This window comes from Phyllostomus hastatus, unplaced genomic scaffold, assembly GCF_019186645.2.
Source record: "Phyllostomus hastatus isolate PE091 unplaced genomic scaffold, TTU_PhHast_1.1 phas_scaffold_1066, whole genome shotgun sequence".
NCBI classification, from domain to species: Eukaryota; Metazoa; Chordata; class Mammalia; order Chiroptera; family Phyllostomidae; genus Phyllostomus; species Phyllostomus hastatus.
In genome coordinates, this window is record NW_025334004.1 from 3,693,503 (window position 1) to 3,708,435 (window position 14,933).

General features: G+C 36.4%; 1 protein-coding gene across 5 annotated transcripts in view; it reads left to right on the top strand.

Moving 5' to 3' along the window:
- LOC123828794 (lipase member K-like) overlaps nucleotides 1-14,933 on the top strand; it is a 74,314-nt gene that overhangs the window by 57,817 nt on the left and 1,564 nt on the right. For 4 of the 5 annotated variants that reach the window (XM_045854136.1, XM_045854137.1, XM_045854135.1 and 1 more), the window contains exons 6-8: nucleotides 6,010-6,156; nucleotides 8,187-8,258; nucleotides 10,755-10,826. In XM_045854136.1, coding sequence (XP_045710092.1) covers nucleotides 6,010-6,156; nucleotides 8,187-8,258; nucleotides 10,755-10,826 — 291 coding nt within the window. The remainder of the gene's footprint in view (nucleotides 1-6,009; nucleotides 6,157-8,186; nucleotides 8,259-10,754; nucleotides 10,827-14,933) is intronic. The other variant, XM_045854139.1, reaches the window with a different exon arrangement.

Below are 14,933 nucleotides of genomic sequence, written 5' to 3' on the forward strand. Positions count from 1 at the left end.
ATATCAGGTTAGTACAACATTCATAAATCAATAAATGTGATTCACCATGTAAACAAAATGAAGGGTAAAAACCATATAATTATTTCAATACACACAGAAAAAGCATTTGCTAAAATCCAGCACCTGTTTATGATAAAAGCTCTCAGGTAAGTGGGATTAGAGGATTATACCTAAACATAATAAAGGCCATATATTACAAACCCACTGCCAGCATCATACTCAATAAGCACAAACTATAAGCTTCCCCTTTAAAAGCAAGAACAAGACAGGGATGTCTGCTTTCACCTCTCTTATTCACCATAGTACTGAAAGTCTTAGCCACAGCAATCAGACAACAAGAAGAAATAAAAGGTATCCAAATTGGAAAGGAAAAAGTAAAACTGTCATCATTTCAGATGATATGATATTGTACATAGAGAAACCCAAAGATTCCACCAAGAAACTGCTAAAACTAATAATGAATTCAATAAAGAAGCATACAAAATTAATATCCAGAAATCAGTTGCATTTTTATATGCCAAAAACAAACAGAAAGGGAAGTTAAGAAAATGATTCCATTCACAATTCCTACAAAAAGAATAAAATACCTAGGAATAAACCTAACCAAGGATGTAAAAGACCCATACTCAGAAAATTATAAGACACTGAAGAAAGAAATAGGTGAAGATACAAACAAGTGGAAGCACATATGGTGTTCATGGATAGGAAGAATTAACATCATTAAAATGTCCATATTACCCAAAGCAGTCTATAGATTCCACACATTTCTTATCAAGATTCCACTGGTGTGTTTCACAGAACTAGAACAAATATATAAAAAATTTATGTGGAACCACAAAAGGCCCCTCATAACAACAGCAATCGAGGAAGAAGAACAAAAGTTGGAGGAATTAAACTACCTAATATGAAACTATGCTATAAGGCCGTAGTCAACAAATCAGCATGGTACTGGCATAAAAACATGCATAGATCAATGGAACAGAATAGAAAGCCAAGAAATAAACCCACACCTTTATAGTCAATTAATATTTGACAGAGGACGCAAGCACATACAATAGGCTAAAGATACTTTTCAATAAATGGTGTTGGGACAATTGAACAGATATGTACAGAAAAAAAGAACTAGACCACTTTCTTATACCACACACAAGAATAAATTCAAAATGGGTCACAGACTTAAATGTAAGACCTCAAACCATAAAAATTATAGAAGAAAACATAGGCAGCAAAATCTTGGACATTTCTTGTAGCAATATTTTATCAGATATATCTCCCCAGGAAAGAGAAACAAAAGAATTAATAAACAGATGAGTACATCAAACTAAAAACAGTTTTCACAGCAAAGGAAATCATCAGCAAAGTAAAAAAACAACCCACAAATTGGAGAACCTTTTGCCAATACATCTGATAAGGGATTAATATCCAAAATTTATAAAGAATTTACAAAACTCAACACCAACAAAAACAAACCCAAACAATTCAATTTAAAAATGAGCAAAGAACCTGAATAAACACTTCTTGAAAGAGGGCATACAGATGGCCAATAGCCATATGAAAAGAAGTTCAATATCACTAATCATCAGAGAAATGCAAATTAAAACCACAGTGAGATATCATCTCATATCTGTCAGAATGGCTGTCATCAGTAAATCAACAAACAAGTGCTGGCGAGTATGTAGAGAAAGGAGAACCTTTTTCCACTGTTAATGGGACTGCAGATTGGTGCAGTCGCTGTGGAAAGCAGTATGGAAATACCTCAACAATTAAAAATGGATCTGCTCTTCAAGTCAGCTATTTCACTTCTGGGAATATATCTGATAGAACCCAATACACTAATTCAAAAAAACCTAAGCACCCCTATGTTCATTGCAGTGTTATTTACAAATGCAAATATATGGAGGCAGCCCAAGTGTTCTTCAGTAGATGAGTGGATTAAACAACTGCCATATTTACACAACGGAATACTACTCAGTTGTAGAAAAGCAGAAAATTTTACACTTTGCGATGATATAGATAGACCTGGAGAACATTATGCAAAGTGAAATAAGTCAATCAGAGAAAGACAAATACCCTATGATTTCACTCATATGTGGCTTCTAATGAACAAACTGAACTAACAAGGAAAATAGGGACAGACTCGTAGATGGAGAGCAGGATAATTGTGTACACGGGAGGTTGGAGAGTAAAGGGATGGAGCAAAAAGGTAAAAGGACTCATGGGCAACAATGTGGTGATTGCTGGTGGAGTGAGTATAAGTTGGGGACTAAATGGTAATGTGAAAAAATACAACAAGTTTTATTTAAAAAAGAAAAAGAGCAAAGGTGAGTCATCACACTTCTTGATTTCAAACAATGTTACAAAAACATAGTAATCAAACAGTAACATACTGGCATAAAAAACAGGAACATGAACCAACAAAACAGAACAGAGAGCCCAGAAATAAACCCCTACTTATGGTCACCTAATCTTTGACAGGGCACTATGAACACACAGTAGGAAAAGGATAGTCTTTTCAATAAATAACATTGGGATAACTGGCTAGCTACATGTAAAAGAATAAAACCGGATCCCTATGTTATACCACACAGAAAATTAACTTGAAAGGGATTAAAGAGTTAAGTGTGAGACCTGAAACTGTAAAACACACAGAAGGAAACTTAAGGAAAATGATGACATTAATCTTACCAATAATTTCTTTTGATAGAATACCTAAAGTATGGGTAATGAAAATAAAAAAAAGAGGACTAACCAAAATGCTTCAACTCAGCAAGTGATGTAATCAATATGTTAAGAATGTAACCTACAGTACTTGCCAAGTATCTGATACAAGGTTAATATAAAATATACAAATAACTTATATAACTCAATAGGAGAAAGTGAGTAATTTAATTTAAAAATGGGCAAAGGACCACAAGTTTTTTCCAAAGATGATATACAAATGACCAGTAGATATGTGAAAAAGTGCTCAACATTATTAATCATCAGGAAAATGCAAGTTAAAACCACAATGAGACATCATCTCATACCTGACAATAAGATATCATCTCATACCTTTTAGAATGGCTTTTCTCAGAACGATAAGAAATTATAAATGATGGTGAGAATGTGGAGAAAAGGGAACCCTTCATACTGTACTATTAATGGAAGTAAACTGGCATGGCTCTTATGGAAAATAATATACAGGTTCTGCAACAAATTAAAATACAAAAATTAAAAAGAACATAAAAAGGCCAAAAGAAAAGAAGGAAATATTTTCATTTGCAACAACATGGATGAATCTGGAGGGCTTAATGCTAAATGACATAAGCCAGACAAAGACAAATGCTGTATGGAATCACTTATGTATGGAATCTAATTTTAAAAAGCCAATTTTGTAGAAACAAAAACTAAAATGGTGCTTTCTGGACTGAAGCATGGGAAAACAGGGAGATGTAAGAAAGAGCATACAAGCTTTTATTCATAGGATTTTTAATGTCATATAGTGTCAATTATTCATTAAAGTTGTAAGTTAATAAGTAAATTTAAAAATATAGAATTTGTCAAGTTGTTTGGGATATTCATTGAGATCATTGTACTGGACTGTAGTGAGTGCTCTATAAATATTATCTAGTATTATTAACTGAATTTATTTTGCAGTCAAAGCCACAGCCCTCTGTGTTTCAAATCTTCTTTCTCCCCCACTCGCCACCCCTTGTTTTGCCCCTGGGCATTTATGCCTTCCCCTTCTTATCTTTCTTTGTTCTAAGTTATAGCTTGCTTTGACCCTTTGCTTTTTACATATTATCTATGATACTAAGTATTAATATTGTTTCCATTTCTTAAAAGGAAAACTTGAGTCTCAGAGAGGTTAAACATCCTATTCCAAATTGCCCAGCTAATGGGTGGCAGAATCAGAATTTGAACCCAGATCTGATCAAGCCATCCATGGTCAGTGCTCTTTTTCGTATGTTGTCGTTTTCAGTGCCGACCTGAAGAAGTCAGTCTTGGGTCATTATGCAGCCATACACACTGGTGCCCAGCTTAGTAGGCTGTTGAGGGCTGAATGCAGTCCCTGTTCTGCTTGACAAGCCATGTGCTCTGGCACAGAGTCATGTGCCCAAAAGAAAGGGGAGGGGTGCTTTTGTAATTGTCACAAAGGTGCCAAAAAAGCTAACAGCAGAAGCGTCTCTCCATGCTGTTATGAGACAAACATGTCCCTCAAGAGCCAACCTGGAATTACACTGACAAGTCAGCATGTTTACCACTCCTCGAGTGGATGCTATACGGCTGGTTAGTCTGAATTATTATCCTCCCTTTTAGGTTAGAGCAAAGGACCAATTATTTATCCTCGGGTAAAGGGATGTTAGTTTTGCTGAGTCACTCATGCATGGTTACAGAGGTGGAGTCAAGTCAGAGGCTATCATGCTATTTCACTATATTTCCTATATTTAGGAAAGTAAACCATCAGAACAAAGAACAAGAACTTCTTGTGGTACATAACCTCTTCCTTCACATCATATTTTCACAGTCAGTTACTCTCTGAACTGGCTGTCTTCTTTCACATGAATTTTCTGCCAAGTGCAGATGATGAAGATATTGGCAAATGAAAAATAAAAATGTTCACTGAGTAAAATCAGATCCTGCCTTTTACTTTAATTACTTATTTATGTTGTGATCTGTTTAGGTTATCATACTTGAGAACACAGATGTCAACATTCTTTTAAAAGATAAGCACCATTAAATTATCATGAAGATAGTTACATAGGAAGAGTTACAATTTGTTAAATGAATTAAATAAATTATCTGACATATTGTTCAAGGGTTCCAGTGACTGTGACAAAGTGAATAAGAGGCCAGAATAAATTAGATAATGCCTGCAGGGGCCTGAACTAGTTTAACATCTTGTAGCCTCTCCCTGTCTCCTTTCCTTCCTTTCTCCGGCCCTCCCTCTCTCTGGCATGAAGGATTATATTAAGTCATGGCATATCATGTACTTCATTAATATCCCATGGAATATAAAATATTTTATTAAATATTACCTTTGGTTGTAAAGATAACCATTTTTCACACTTGGAATTTAATGAATTATAACAGTAGGAATTTACTAAAACTGGTTTACCAAAGATAATATGTTATTGCAGTGCATTAGTTCAATAAAAATAAATGCTAGTTTTTTTTTGTTCTTAGTTGTGATTGCCAATTAAAGAAGAATTCCAAAATAGAGAAATGATAGTATTTTAGTGTAAATGGATGTTTCCAAAAGTTTTAAGTATCAAAAAAAATCTTTTCACCTTTATATCTAGCTTATTATCCTAAGATTATAAAACTATTTTATTGTAAAACTGCGGCAATATTGGATTTATATGCATAGGGATTAGATTTTAATTTATGTTTTAACTTCAAGGATTCTTAAAGTTCAAAAGATATGTTCAAGTTACTTGCAATATTACTAGAAATTCCATGAGTGGAGATTGATTTATTTGGGGTAAGCTTTTGCCTCTAGAAAGAGTGTATTAAAAGATTCTGGAAGGAATGACTTACCAAGTCTGTATTAGTCACTAAATATAATAATAGTACGGTTTTTGTAATGTTCACTAGGTCTAGAAAATGCACTAGGGATCTTTTAAACATGACTTATTGTCTTCACAGCAGTTCTACTTAGTGCACATTGATTTTTCCATTTTAAATTTGAGAAAATTCAGGACACTAGAAATTAAATACTTTTCTAAGGTATAAGAGAAAAAGTCCAAAATCAGACCAAGGTTTCTCTGGTTCCAAAGTCTAAACTGTGTTCTGTGAGGACTAATTTCTTAGGGGGCATTACAAAAACACTCCAAGAAACAGATCTCGGGAAATAAAGTGAGCTGAGGGAATTGCAAAGAAAAAATTTAACGTAACTCTTGCTTTCACTGAGTTTTAAGTACTAAGCAGATGTCATCTTCTGTCCAGCCCTTGTCTGAATTACTACTTATTTTCCACTGTTGACATGCACTGCATGAAATTTGATGGTGTTTTAAATTGAACTTGCAGGTATTATTTGGTGACAAGATGTTCTCTCCTCATACATTTTTTGAACAATTCATTGCCACCAAGGTGTGTAACCGGAAGCTATTTCGTCGTATTTGCAGCAACTTCCTATTTTCTTTTTCTGGATTTGATCCAAAAAACTTAAACATGGTACGTGTAAGTAGTTGGATCTGGGAAAGCAATTGTTTTGTTGCACAATGGTTAGGAGATGTTATTCTAAATTGCACAGAAACCGTGTTGAAGGTCTGCTTTTTGTCTCCTGAAATGTTAAAGGATATTCAGTTTCCATCCAAAGCTGAGAGTCCACTTACTTTAGTACGAGGATTTGAGAAAGTTTTCTGCTAAAAATTCTTTTTTTAAAAAAATTTTATTTATTATTTATTTTTAGAGAGGGAAGTGGGGGAGAGAGAGAAACATACATCAATGTGCGGTTGCTGGGGGTCATGGCCTGCAACCCAGGCATGTACCCTGACTGGGAATCGAACCTGTGACACTTTGGTTCGCAGCCTGCGCTCAATCCACTGAGCTACGCCAGCCAGGGCTAAAAATTCTTATCAACTCTTGCTATTAGCCAAAGTTCCACATTGGAAAGCCCCTCACTTTGATTACAGCTATGGTTTTGCAACTTACCTTGCTGTGCATGAGCCCTATCTTAGACCTAGTGAAGTAGAATTTCAGGAAGTGAGCTCAGGCATCTCTATTTAAATCAGTTTTCCACTTTCATGTAGAAATAGACATTTTGTGAGCCACTTCTTTAATCCAAAGAGATAAAGGGGTGGCTCTTCAGTGATAGCTACACATTCACTGTTCAAGGGATAGGGAGAGGATAAATGTTGGGTGCTTGTCGAGATGTCGTCAACTTAACTGAAGATCCTTTCCTTTTTTAGTTACTACTAGCTGACCCAAACAGTGGGAAGAGGAAAGAGAGGCAGTTACTGTTTACTGCCCAGTTAGAGAGGAGATATGTATGAAACCAGAGACAAAGCTGAAGGTGATTTCCACTTGTGTCTCAGATTCTGCACAGAGATTTGTATCCCTCTGGAGGTAGAAAGCACTGATTAATATTTTCCTTGCATTCAAGCAAGGTTTAAAATGTTGTTTTTGCAAAGCATGTGTTAGCTTCTGCTTTTCACATTCCTTTCTCACTTTCTGAATTTACTGGGGAGACTGTGTTTGCCTATCATTTAGATGGAAGCATTTCATGTAGGCAAAGCTAAGTAAAAACACCTTTAAGCAAACTCAATAGAGATAATTTCAAAATCACCCTCTCAACATAGTTTAAGAGTTTGCTAAAGTAATCCCTCACAAAATGCCACACTTGAACATAAATTGACAGCCCTCATTGTACATTTATGCAGTGAGATTGCCTTCTTTTTTTCTCACTGTTGGGGCCCAGACTATGGAATATTACAATGCCTGCAAGAATGTTTAGTAAAGTATAACCAGGGGTACGTAAGTAGAATGTTTGTAGAACTTTGAAAGAATACACATGTCCCGAACTCAGCCCTGGAGATTTTAATATTGAATCTCAGGTTTGGGTAGCTTTAGTTGTATTTTCTAAAGCTCCAAGATGTTTCTGATGTTTACTTTGGTGGACAAATCACTCATTTTGTATACTAAAAAACCAGAATGCAATTGAAAATATGAAAAACTCAAGGTTTTTTAAAAATATAGAATAAATTTAAATGTTAGTAGAGGTTAAAATATTGGGTGGCTCATATCCTACAAACTTTCACAGAGCCCTATAGAATATTTTAAAAATCAGAAAACAAATGGGAACATTCAGAACTGTTCTCAGTATCTTACAATGAACAACTTTCTTAGAATGTCCTTTGGGACATAATACAAGGTGAAGAAGAAAATCAATGGGGCTTTTATCCCATGACTTTCTGCCCCCTGGGACCTGTCTGAGAGGCAACTAGAAAGAAAAGGTGTATTATTTTCTGCCTCTGACCCATGGGATGCCCTTTGTGGGCTTCATGAAGACACTGCTCAGGACAGAAGAACAGAGCTAAGGGAAGGAAAACTTCTTAAACATGGGCTTCTTTGGTTAATATGTCTTCAGAGAGTATGCTGTATATTTATTACTACAAGAAAAATCTTAAAAAAGTATTCAGATTTACTTGTGATGTGATTATATGATTAGCCTCAAGATGAAACATGATCTCTTTACTGTGCAGAGTCGCTTGGATGTTTATCTGGCACAGAGTCAGGCAGGAACGTCTGTTCAGAATATGCTACACTGGTCCCAGGTACGTGCTTCCTGTTTCTGATGTGGTGCACACATATCTATGCAAGATCTCCGAGCAGCACCCCCAGACAGCTCACTGCAGGGTTTTGCAGGCACCTGTCACTGTCCAGCTGATATTTCTAGAATCAGCATCAACACATGTTGATTTCCTTTACTCCCTTCTTGTCTGCATGTCCTCAGTGCTTAGAGTCTGGGCCTGGTTCCCACATATTCTAACTGAGTTCTGATCCTTAGATTATTCCAAACTGCCTTTTCTAGGGAAAGCTTATATTTCCTCTTCTGGGACATCACCAGTTCTACCAGAACTTTATGCATCATGATATAGGCTATTCCAGAAAGATCTCACCCTTCTTTTGGCCTATGGGCCATTTCAGAGTATGGAGTTTTACTCAGAGAAAATTAAATATTAGGGAGGGATCAATATAGATTAATGTTGTCTGTTTTTACCCTCAGTTTAAGTTTTTTTCTTTGTGTTACTATGTTACTCAATATTTGACAAGCTCCAAGATAAGTCAAGTTCAACTAGTGTAGTTTCCTGAGCCAAGTATGTAAGAGAGTTCGTGTGTAGAATGGGGGGTAGAGAGGAGAGTTCTTTCCAAAATTTTAATGTATCTGAGATCTCCAGTAATTTGCATTTAAAACTGCACTCTGATACATTAGTTTCTTGCTTTAAACTTTAAAATCATGGCCATAGTTAGCCTGAAACACTGGTTGGGAATTTCTGAAATAAGCCTTCAAGTTTGTATCAGAAAAAAGATGTTCAAGGCATAGCACCTCCTGCTGGTGAGGAGACAGACTCACTGATGGGTGTGGCCTTCCAGGCAGTGCAACTTCAATTTCATATTTACTGAGCACTTACTATGCATTCTTTTATCATTTCTATACATGACTTCATCCAATATCATTTAATTCATTCTCATGACAATCTTGCAATAAAGACACTAATATCCTTGTTCTACAAATGCCATAGCCAATCCCTTACACATCTCACAGCTGACTCCTCTTCCAGGGCATTCTTCTCGGACAGAAAGTCCTTTTCAAGATAGAAGTAAGGTTGGGGTATAAATTATTTGGTCATAATTTATATAGACAGTTAAGGCAAGAATGAGGAAGATGGTAGTAACATTAGTAAAAAAGATTTGTTGAGCATTTCTAGGTGTTACATGTTTTTATTGCTCTATTTACTCTTCACAACCTATGAGAAGAATGCTATTGTCACTCCTACTTCATAGGTGAGAAAACAGGTTTAGAGAAGACAAATATCTTGTCCCGGACCACAGATTCAATATTTCTTTAAGCTTAGATGCAAAAGTCCACGTTTTTAACTAGTATACTCTATTGCTTCCCATTGCTAAAGTCTTGCAAAATTCCAATAACAGAAGGCCACTTCCTCTGTCGATATAAATCTGATGGGATCATTTAAAACTAAAAGTCAAATTTAAATTGATGAGTGTGGAAAAAAATACCCGAGATTCAAGTTAAGAAAAAACCCTTAGAGTAGTCTGTGAATAGTTTAATGAAGAGCTTGAGGTAAAGGTAAAAATTATCTGCCTCTTCAAATAGGCATGGGTGGCAAATAACAGAAAAAGGAACCCCAAAGTATATGAATGTTTCTGTTGTAATATCTGAAGTCTAAAATTAAAATGCGCAAAAGGTCAAGTGTGGTGTCTCAGACACGCAGCTTGTGGCCACCCTGCTGTTAACATGGCAGGGTGCTTGGTCCTGCAGACAGGAGACAGACCCAGAAAACCACACCTTCCACAGAAGCACCCCAGGTGTTCTGGGAATGAATGTCCCTTTAAATAGTAACAAAACTGTTTAAGAATAGGGAGTATCATCAGAATATCCTAGACCACCTGCTAAGGATAATAAGGTTTAAAGTTACTTAATAATAATGGCAGATATTTTTTAATGTAAGAGATGTATGGGTGGCCCTGGCTGGTATGGCTCATTGGACTGAGTGCTGGACTGAGAACCAAAGTGTCTCTGGCCCAATTCCCAGTCAGGGCACGTGCCTGGGTTGCGGGCCAGGTCCCCAGTAGAGGGTGCAAGAGAGGCAACCACACATTAATGTTTTCCTCTGTCTTTCCCTTCCCCTCTCTCTAAAAATAAATAATTAAAAATCTTTTTTAAAAAAGAAATGTATAGGTGGTGTCTTTTAAATATATATAGATGTAGATATAGATATGTAAATTCCTTAAGCCAAGATATTTAAGAACCATTCAATTCAGCATCTTTTAAAACTTTTCTGTGTACAGCATTGTAACATTTTAAAGGCATTTCTGTTTGAGGATCTTTATTGGAAAATTAGAAGGGGGGATACAAGCTTAACAATGTTTCAGAAATTAGTATCAATTTTTATTATTTGGCTTATTAATCTTTACTGAATTTTAAAAAGTAGGATATCATGTCAATCTTCTCTGTACATTTCTTACTTACTGTCTTCAAGTGTTTGATTTTTTGGTATCATTTTAATGTGTTTATTCTTTTATCATAGGCTGTTAATTCTGGTCTGTTCCAAGCTTTTGATTGGGGAAACCCTGATAAGAACATGGAGCACTTTCACCAGGTAAAGTAATAACAGTCGTCAGTGGCATACTGTGAATGAGCTAATGCATGCAGGGTGGGCAAAAGGAGGCTTACAGTTGTGAGTATACAAAACACAGCATTAATTCTTGTATTATTATTTATTGATTATTATATTATTTTTCATATGAAAAATTGTAAACCTACTTTTGCACCACCATGCATGGCATCCACTCATTAAATACTTACTAGATCTCATTCAGACCATGCCAGCTATTTTTTATGGGTCATATATTAGTTATTGGTTTCTTACCATGTGCCATATCATTACTTTTGATCTTCACTATGGCCTTGCAAGGCTCAGAGAGGTTAAGTAAATTGTCAAAATTATTTAGCTAGTAAAGAATCAAAATATGACCCAGGAGTTTCTGGATCTAAAGTCTATTCTTCTCCTACTCTACTCACTGCTTTTCAAAAAAAAAAAATAGAAACTCTTAGCATTTAAGATCATATATTAAAGGGAGAAGTAAAGATACATAATTGTTGTTTCTAGAGCATATGCTCTGACTTCATATTCATCTCTCATAAAATGAGCTCACACTGTCTTATTAGTTCTTTGGAAAGTTGTTTACTACTATACAGGATCATTAAAGATACACCAGACAGGAATGTCCCCTTTAGGAAGAATCCGTGCTATTCCCCAGAGAATGCTACATGAAGATATTTCTTGATGTTCTCTATGAAAAGTTTTGGAGCAAAAATTCCATATTAAGGGAAATATGTGTGTTTTTTAGTAAATAAGGGAATTTAATAGAGATTTCAACTTTTTTTCTGATAGACTGAGCTCACATTAAACAAGTAGTCATCAAAGGTACATGGGTTTTGCAAACCAGGGATGTGGAAGTTTGGAAATTTTTTGAAAAGTGGATTTTCAGTGCCACCATAATAACTACAATAGTAAAAATGAATAAATTCAACTGGTGTGAAAAATCTGACTTTTCTCCTAAACTACTATAATTACATATGTGTGTGGGGATGTGTGCCCAAACACACTATGTCTATATGCACTATTTACTCATAATTATCCAATTCCTTGCCTTGGCAAGAGTATATAGCTGCTTTAGGAAAAACTTTTAGGTGGTGGCCTTACTCTGTAAGACTCAGATACCTCTGTGGATAAGATTAAGTGACTTGCAGGTATTAGCTTTATCATTATGTTTTCAGATTCTATTTTTTAAAATGATGATTCAGGTTTAGCTATGAATATTTTGCTTGGTACTTTGGGGGAAAATCCTAAACAAACTGAGGGCAAACTATATGCATGGTTAAAAAGCAATAAACCTAGTCACAACAATAAGTAATAACACTATACATTAGACAAGTGTAATTACCAATGTTATCACCAATCTTTTATTATAAAGAAAGCAAAAATTTTTGGCCAAAAGACACTGTGTATCACTTAAATCCTAATCTTAATATTCATTTTAAGATTAGTTACCTTTGTTACTAAGTAACAAAGGTTACTTAGTTACCTTTGTTACCTTTCTAGGCTCTCCATTCATCCTTAGCAGGGTATTAAGTCATTTCAGTAAAGATATTCTGATTTCAGGGGCTTCTCAGACCTCTCTTGTGTCCTGAAGCTTGCTGACATTTGTTGCTGCCACTGTTGTGTTGCATTATCATGTACTTTTTATCTCTGTCTTTGCATTTAAATAGTTATGCCTTGTGTTATTCTATTGAGAAAAGTGTAGGGTCAGAAAAAGCATGTCTCTTTTCTCATCAGTTGCACTTTCCATTTGAGCTACTGCACCAGGCTTTCCTGAGTCCGTCTTCCCTTCGCATGCACTACTGACCAGTGCTGATCTGCATTCATTTCCTTCTTTCCCTTTGCATTGCCTTCGTTTAACAACACACATTCTTATTTACCACTTGGTCCTAAGCTCAGGTCCAATGCCTCCTGGTATTATGGGTAAGGATAATATGCTCTAAATATAAAGTAATACAAAAATTGAAACACCAACCCATCAATTGGAAATAACATCTGGAATCTGTACCAGTGTGCTCTGCCTGAATATCACCCTACAAAGAGAATGCGGGGTACACAGTCACCAGGTCGAGTCTCCCTCAGGCATATTTCTAGTTCTCTGAGAAACCTCTCCCTGAATACCCTGGGAGCAAGTGATCCCAGCCCCAGGAACTGCCCAGGGTTCCAGCATCAGGAAGATAACCCCCATTACCTCTGGCTATAAAAACAGTGGGGGTTGGGGTGGCAGAAGAAACTGCCAGATTTTCACTGCTTAAAGGACCCACATGGACTTAGAATGTGCACAAATCACAGGGCAGCAGCTGGAGGGGTACCAGTCTCACACAGGAAGTGGGTGAAGAGATAGGAAATGAGGCAAGCACCAGGCAGACCTCTGGAGGCCAGGCAGCGGTGTTTTCCCCTCTCTGGCCACCCCTTTGGAGCTGGGGAACAATGAGGTAGGTTGCCCTGCCCTGGCAATTACCTAAGGCTCTGCCACATACTATTTACAGGTGCCTTTGCTACATAGGCCATGCTACTAAGACAAGGAGTAAAAGCAGTTCTACCTAATACACAGAAACAAACACAGGGAGGTTGCCAAATTGAGGAAACAAAGAAATATGGCCCAAACGAACAGAACAAAACCCTAGAAACAGAACTAAACGATTGGAGGTAGCCAACCTATCAGATGCAGAGTTCAAAACGCTGTTGATAAGGATGCTCTGAGAACCCACTGAGTATGGCAAAAAATAAAGGAAGAAATGAAGGTTACACAAAGTGAAATGAAGGTTACACAAATTAAAATGAAGAAAAATATATAGGGAACCTGTTGGTGAAAAAAAGAAGCCAGGATTCAAATCAATGATTTAGAACAAAAGGAAGAAATAAACAGTGGACCAGAACAGAAAGAAGAAATAAGAATTAAAAAAATTGAGGAGAGGCTTAGGAACCTCTGGGACAACTTTAAACATACCAATATCCAAATTGGAGGGGTGAAAGAGGAGAAGAGGAAGAGCAAGAAATTGAAAGCTTTTCTGAAAAAATAATGAAAGAAAACCTCTAATTTGGTGAAGGAAATAGACTTTTCATGACTTTTCAAAGTCATGAAAAGCAAGAACCTACAACCTAGATCACACTATCTAGCAAAGCTCTCACTTAGAATTGAAGGGCAATAAAGTGCTTCCAAGACAAGGTAAAACTAAAGGAATTCATCATCACCAAGCTATTATTACATGAAATGTTAAAGGGGTTTATTTAAGAAAAAGAAGATCAAGACTATGAACATTAAAATGACAACAAACTCACAGCTATAAACAACTGAATCTTAAAAATAAGAACTAAGCAAAAAAGCAGAAGAGGAATGGAATAATAGATATGGAGATCATTTGGAGGGTTATCAGCTGGGAAGCAGAAGGGGGAAAGAATGGGGGAAAAGGTACAGGGAAGAAGAAACATAAATGATAGGTACAAAATAGACAGGAGGATGTTAAGAATAGCATAGGAAATGGAGAAGCCAAATTACACACACGACCCATGGACAGGAACTATGGGGGGATTGCTGGAGGTAACGGGGGTACCAGACTCAGGGAAGCAAAGGGGAAAAACTAGGACAACTGTAAGAGCATAATTAATACAATATACTTAAAAAAAAACCCAAAACCTCTCCCTGGCCTAGGTCACGTTTTCCTAAGGATCTATATTTTTGTCCATATTACCATTTCTTCCTAATTTTGCTGCCAAAATTAACTATTGCATATTAATCTTCTCAGGCTGCCATTAAAGTATTCTAGACTGAGTTGCTTAACAGAAATTTATTTCTCACAGTTCTGGAAGCTGGAAGTCCAAGGACAAGGTGGCAGCATGGTTGGGTTCTGCGGAGGGCTCTCTTTGGCTTGAAGAGAGCCTACTTCGATATGGGCTCATAGGGCCTTTCCTCAGTGTGCGCTCTTCCCCTTCTCATGAGACCATCAATTGTATTGGATTAGGGCCCAACCTTTATGACCTCATCTAACTTAATGATATCCTAAAAGCCTTCTCTCCAAATATAATCATTGTGGGGTAGAGTTTTGACATACAAATTTGGCTTAGGTTGGGGAAGAGTTTAGTCCATAGGATATGGTAATAGTT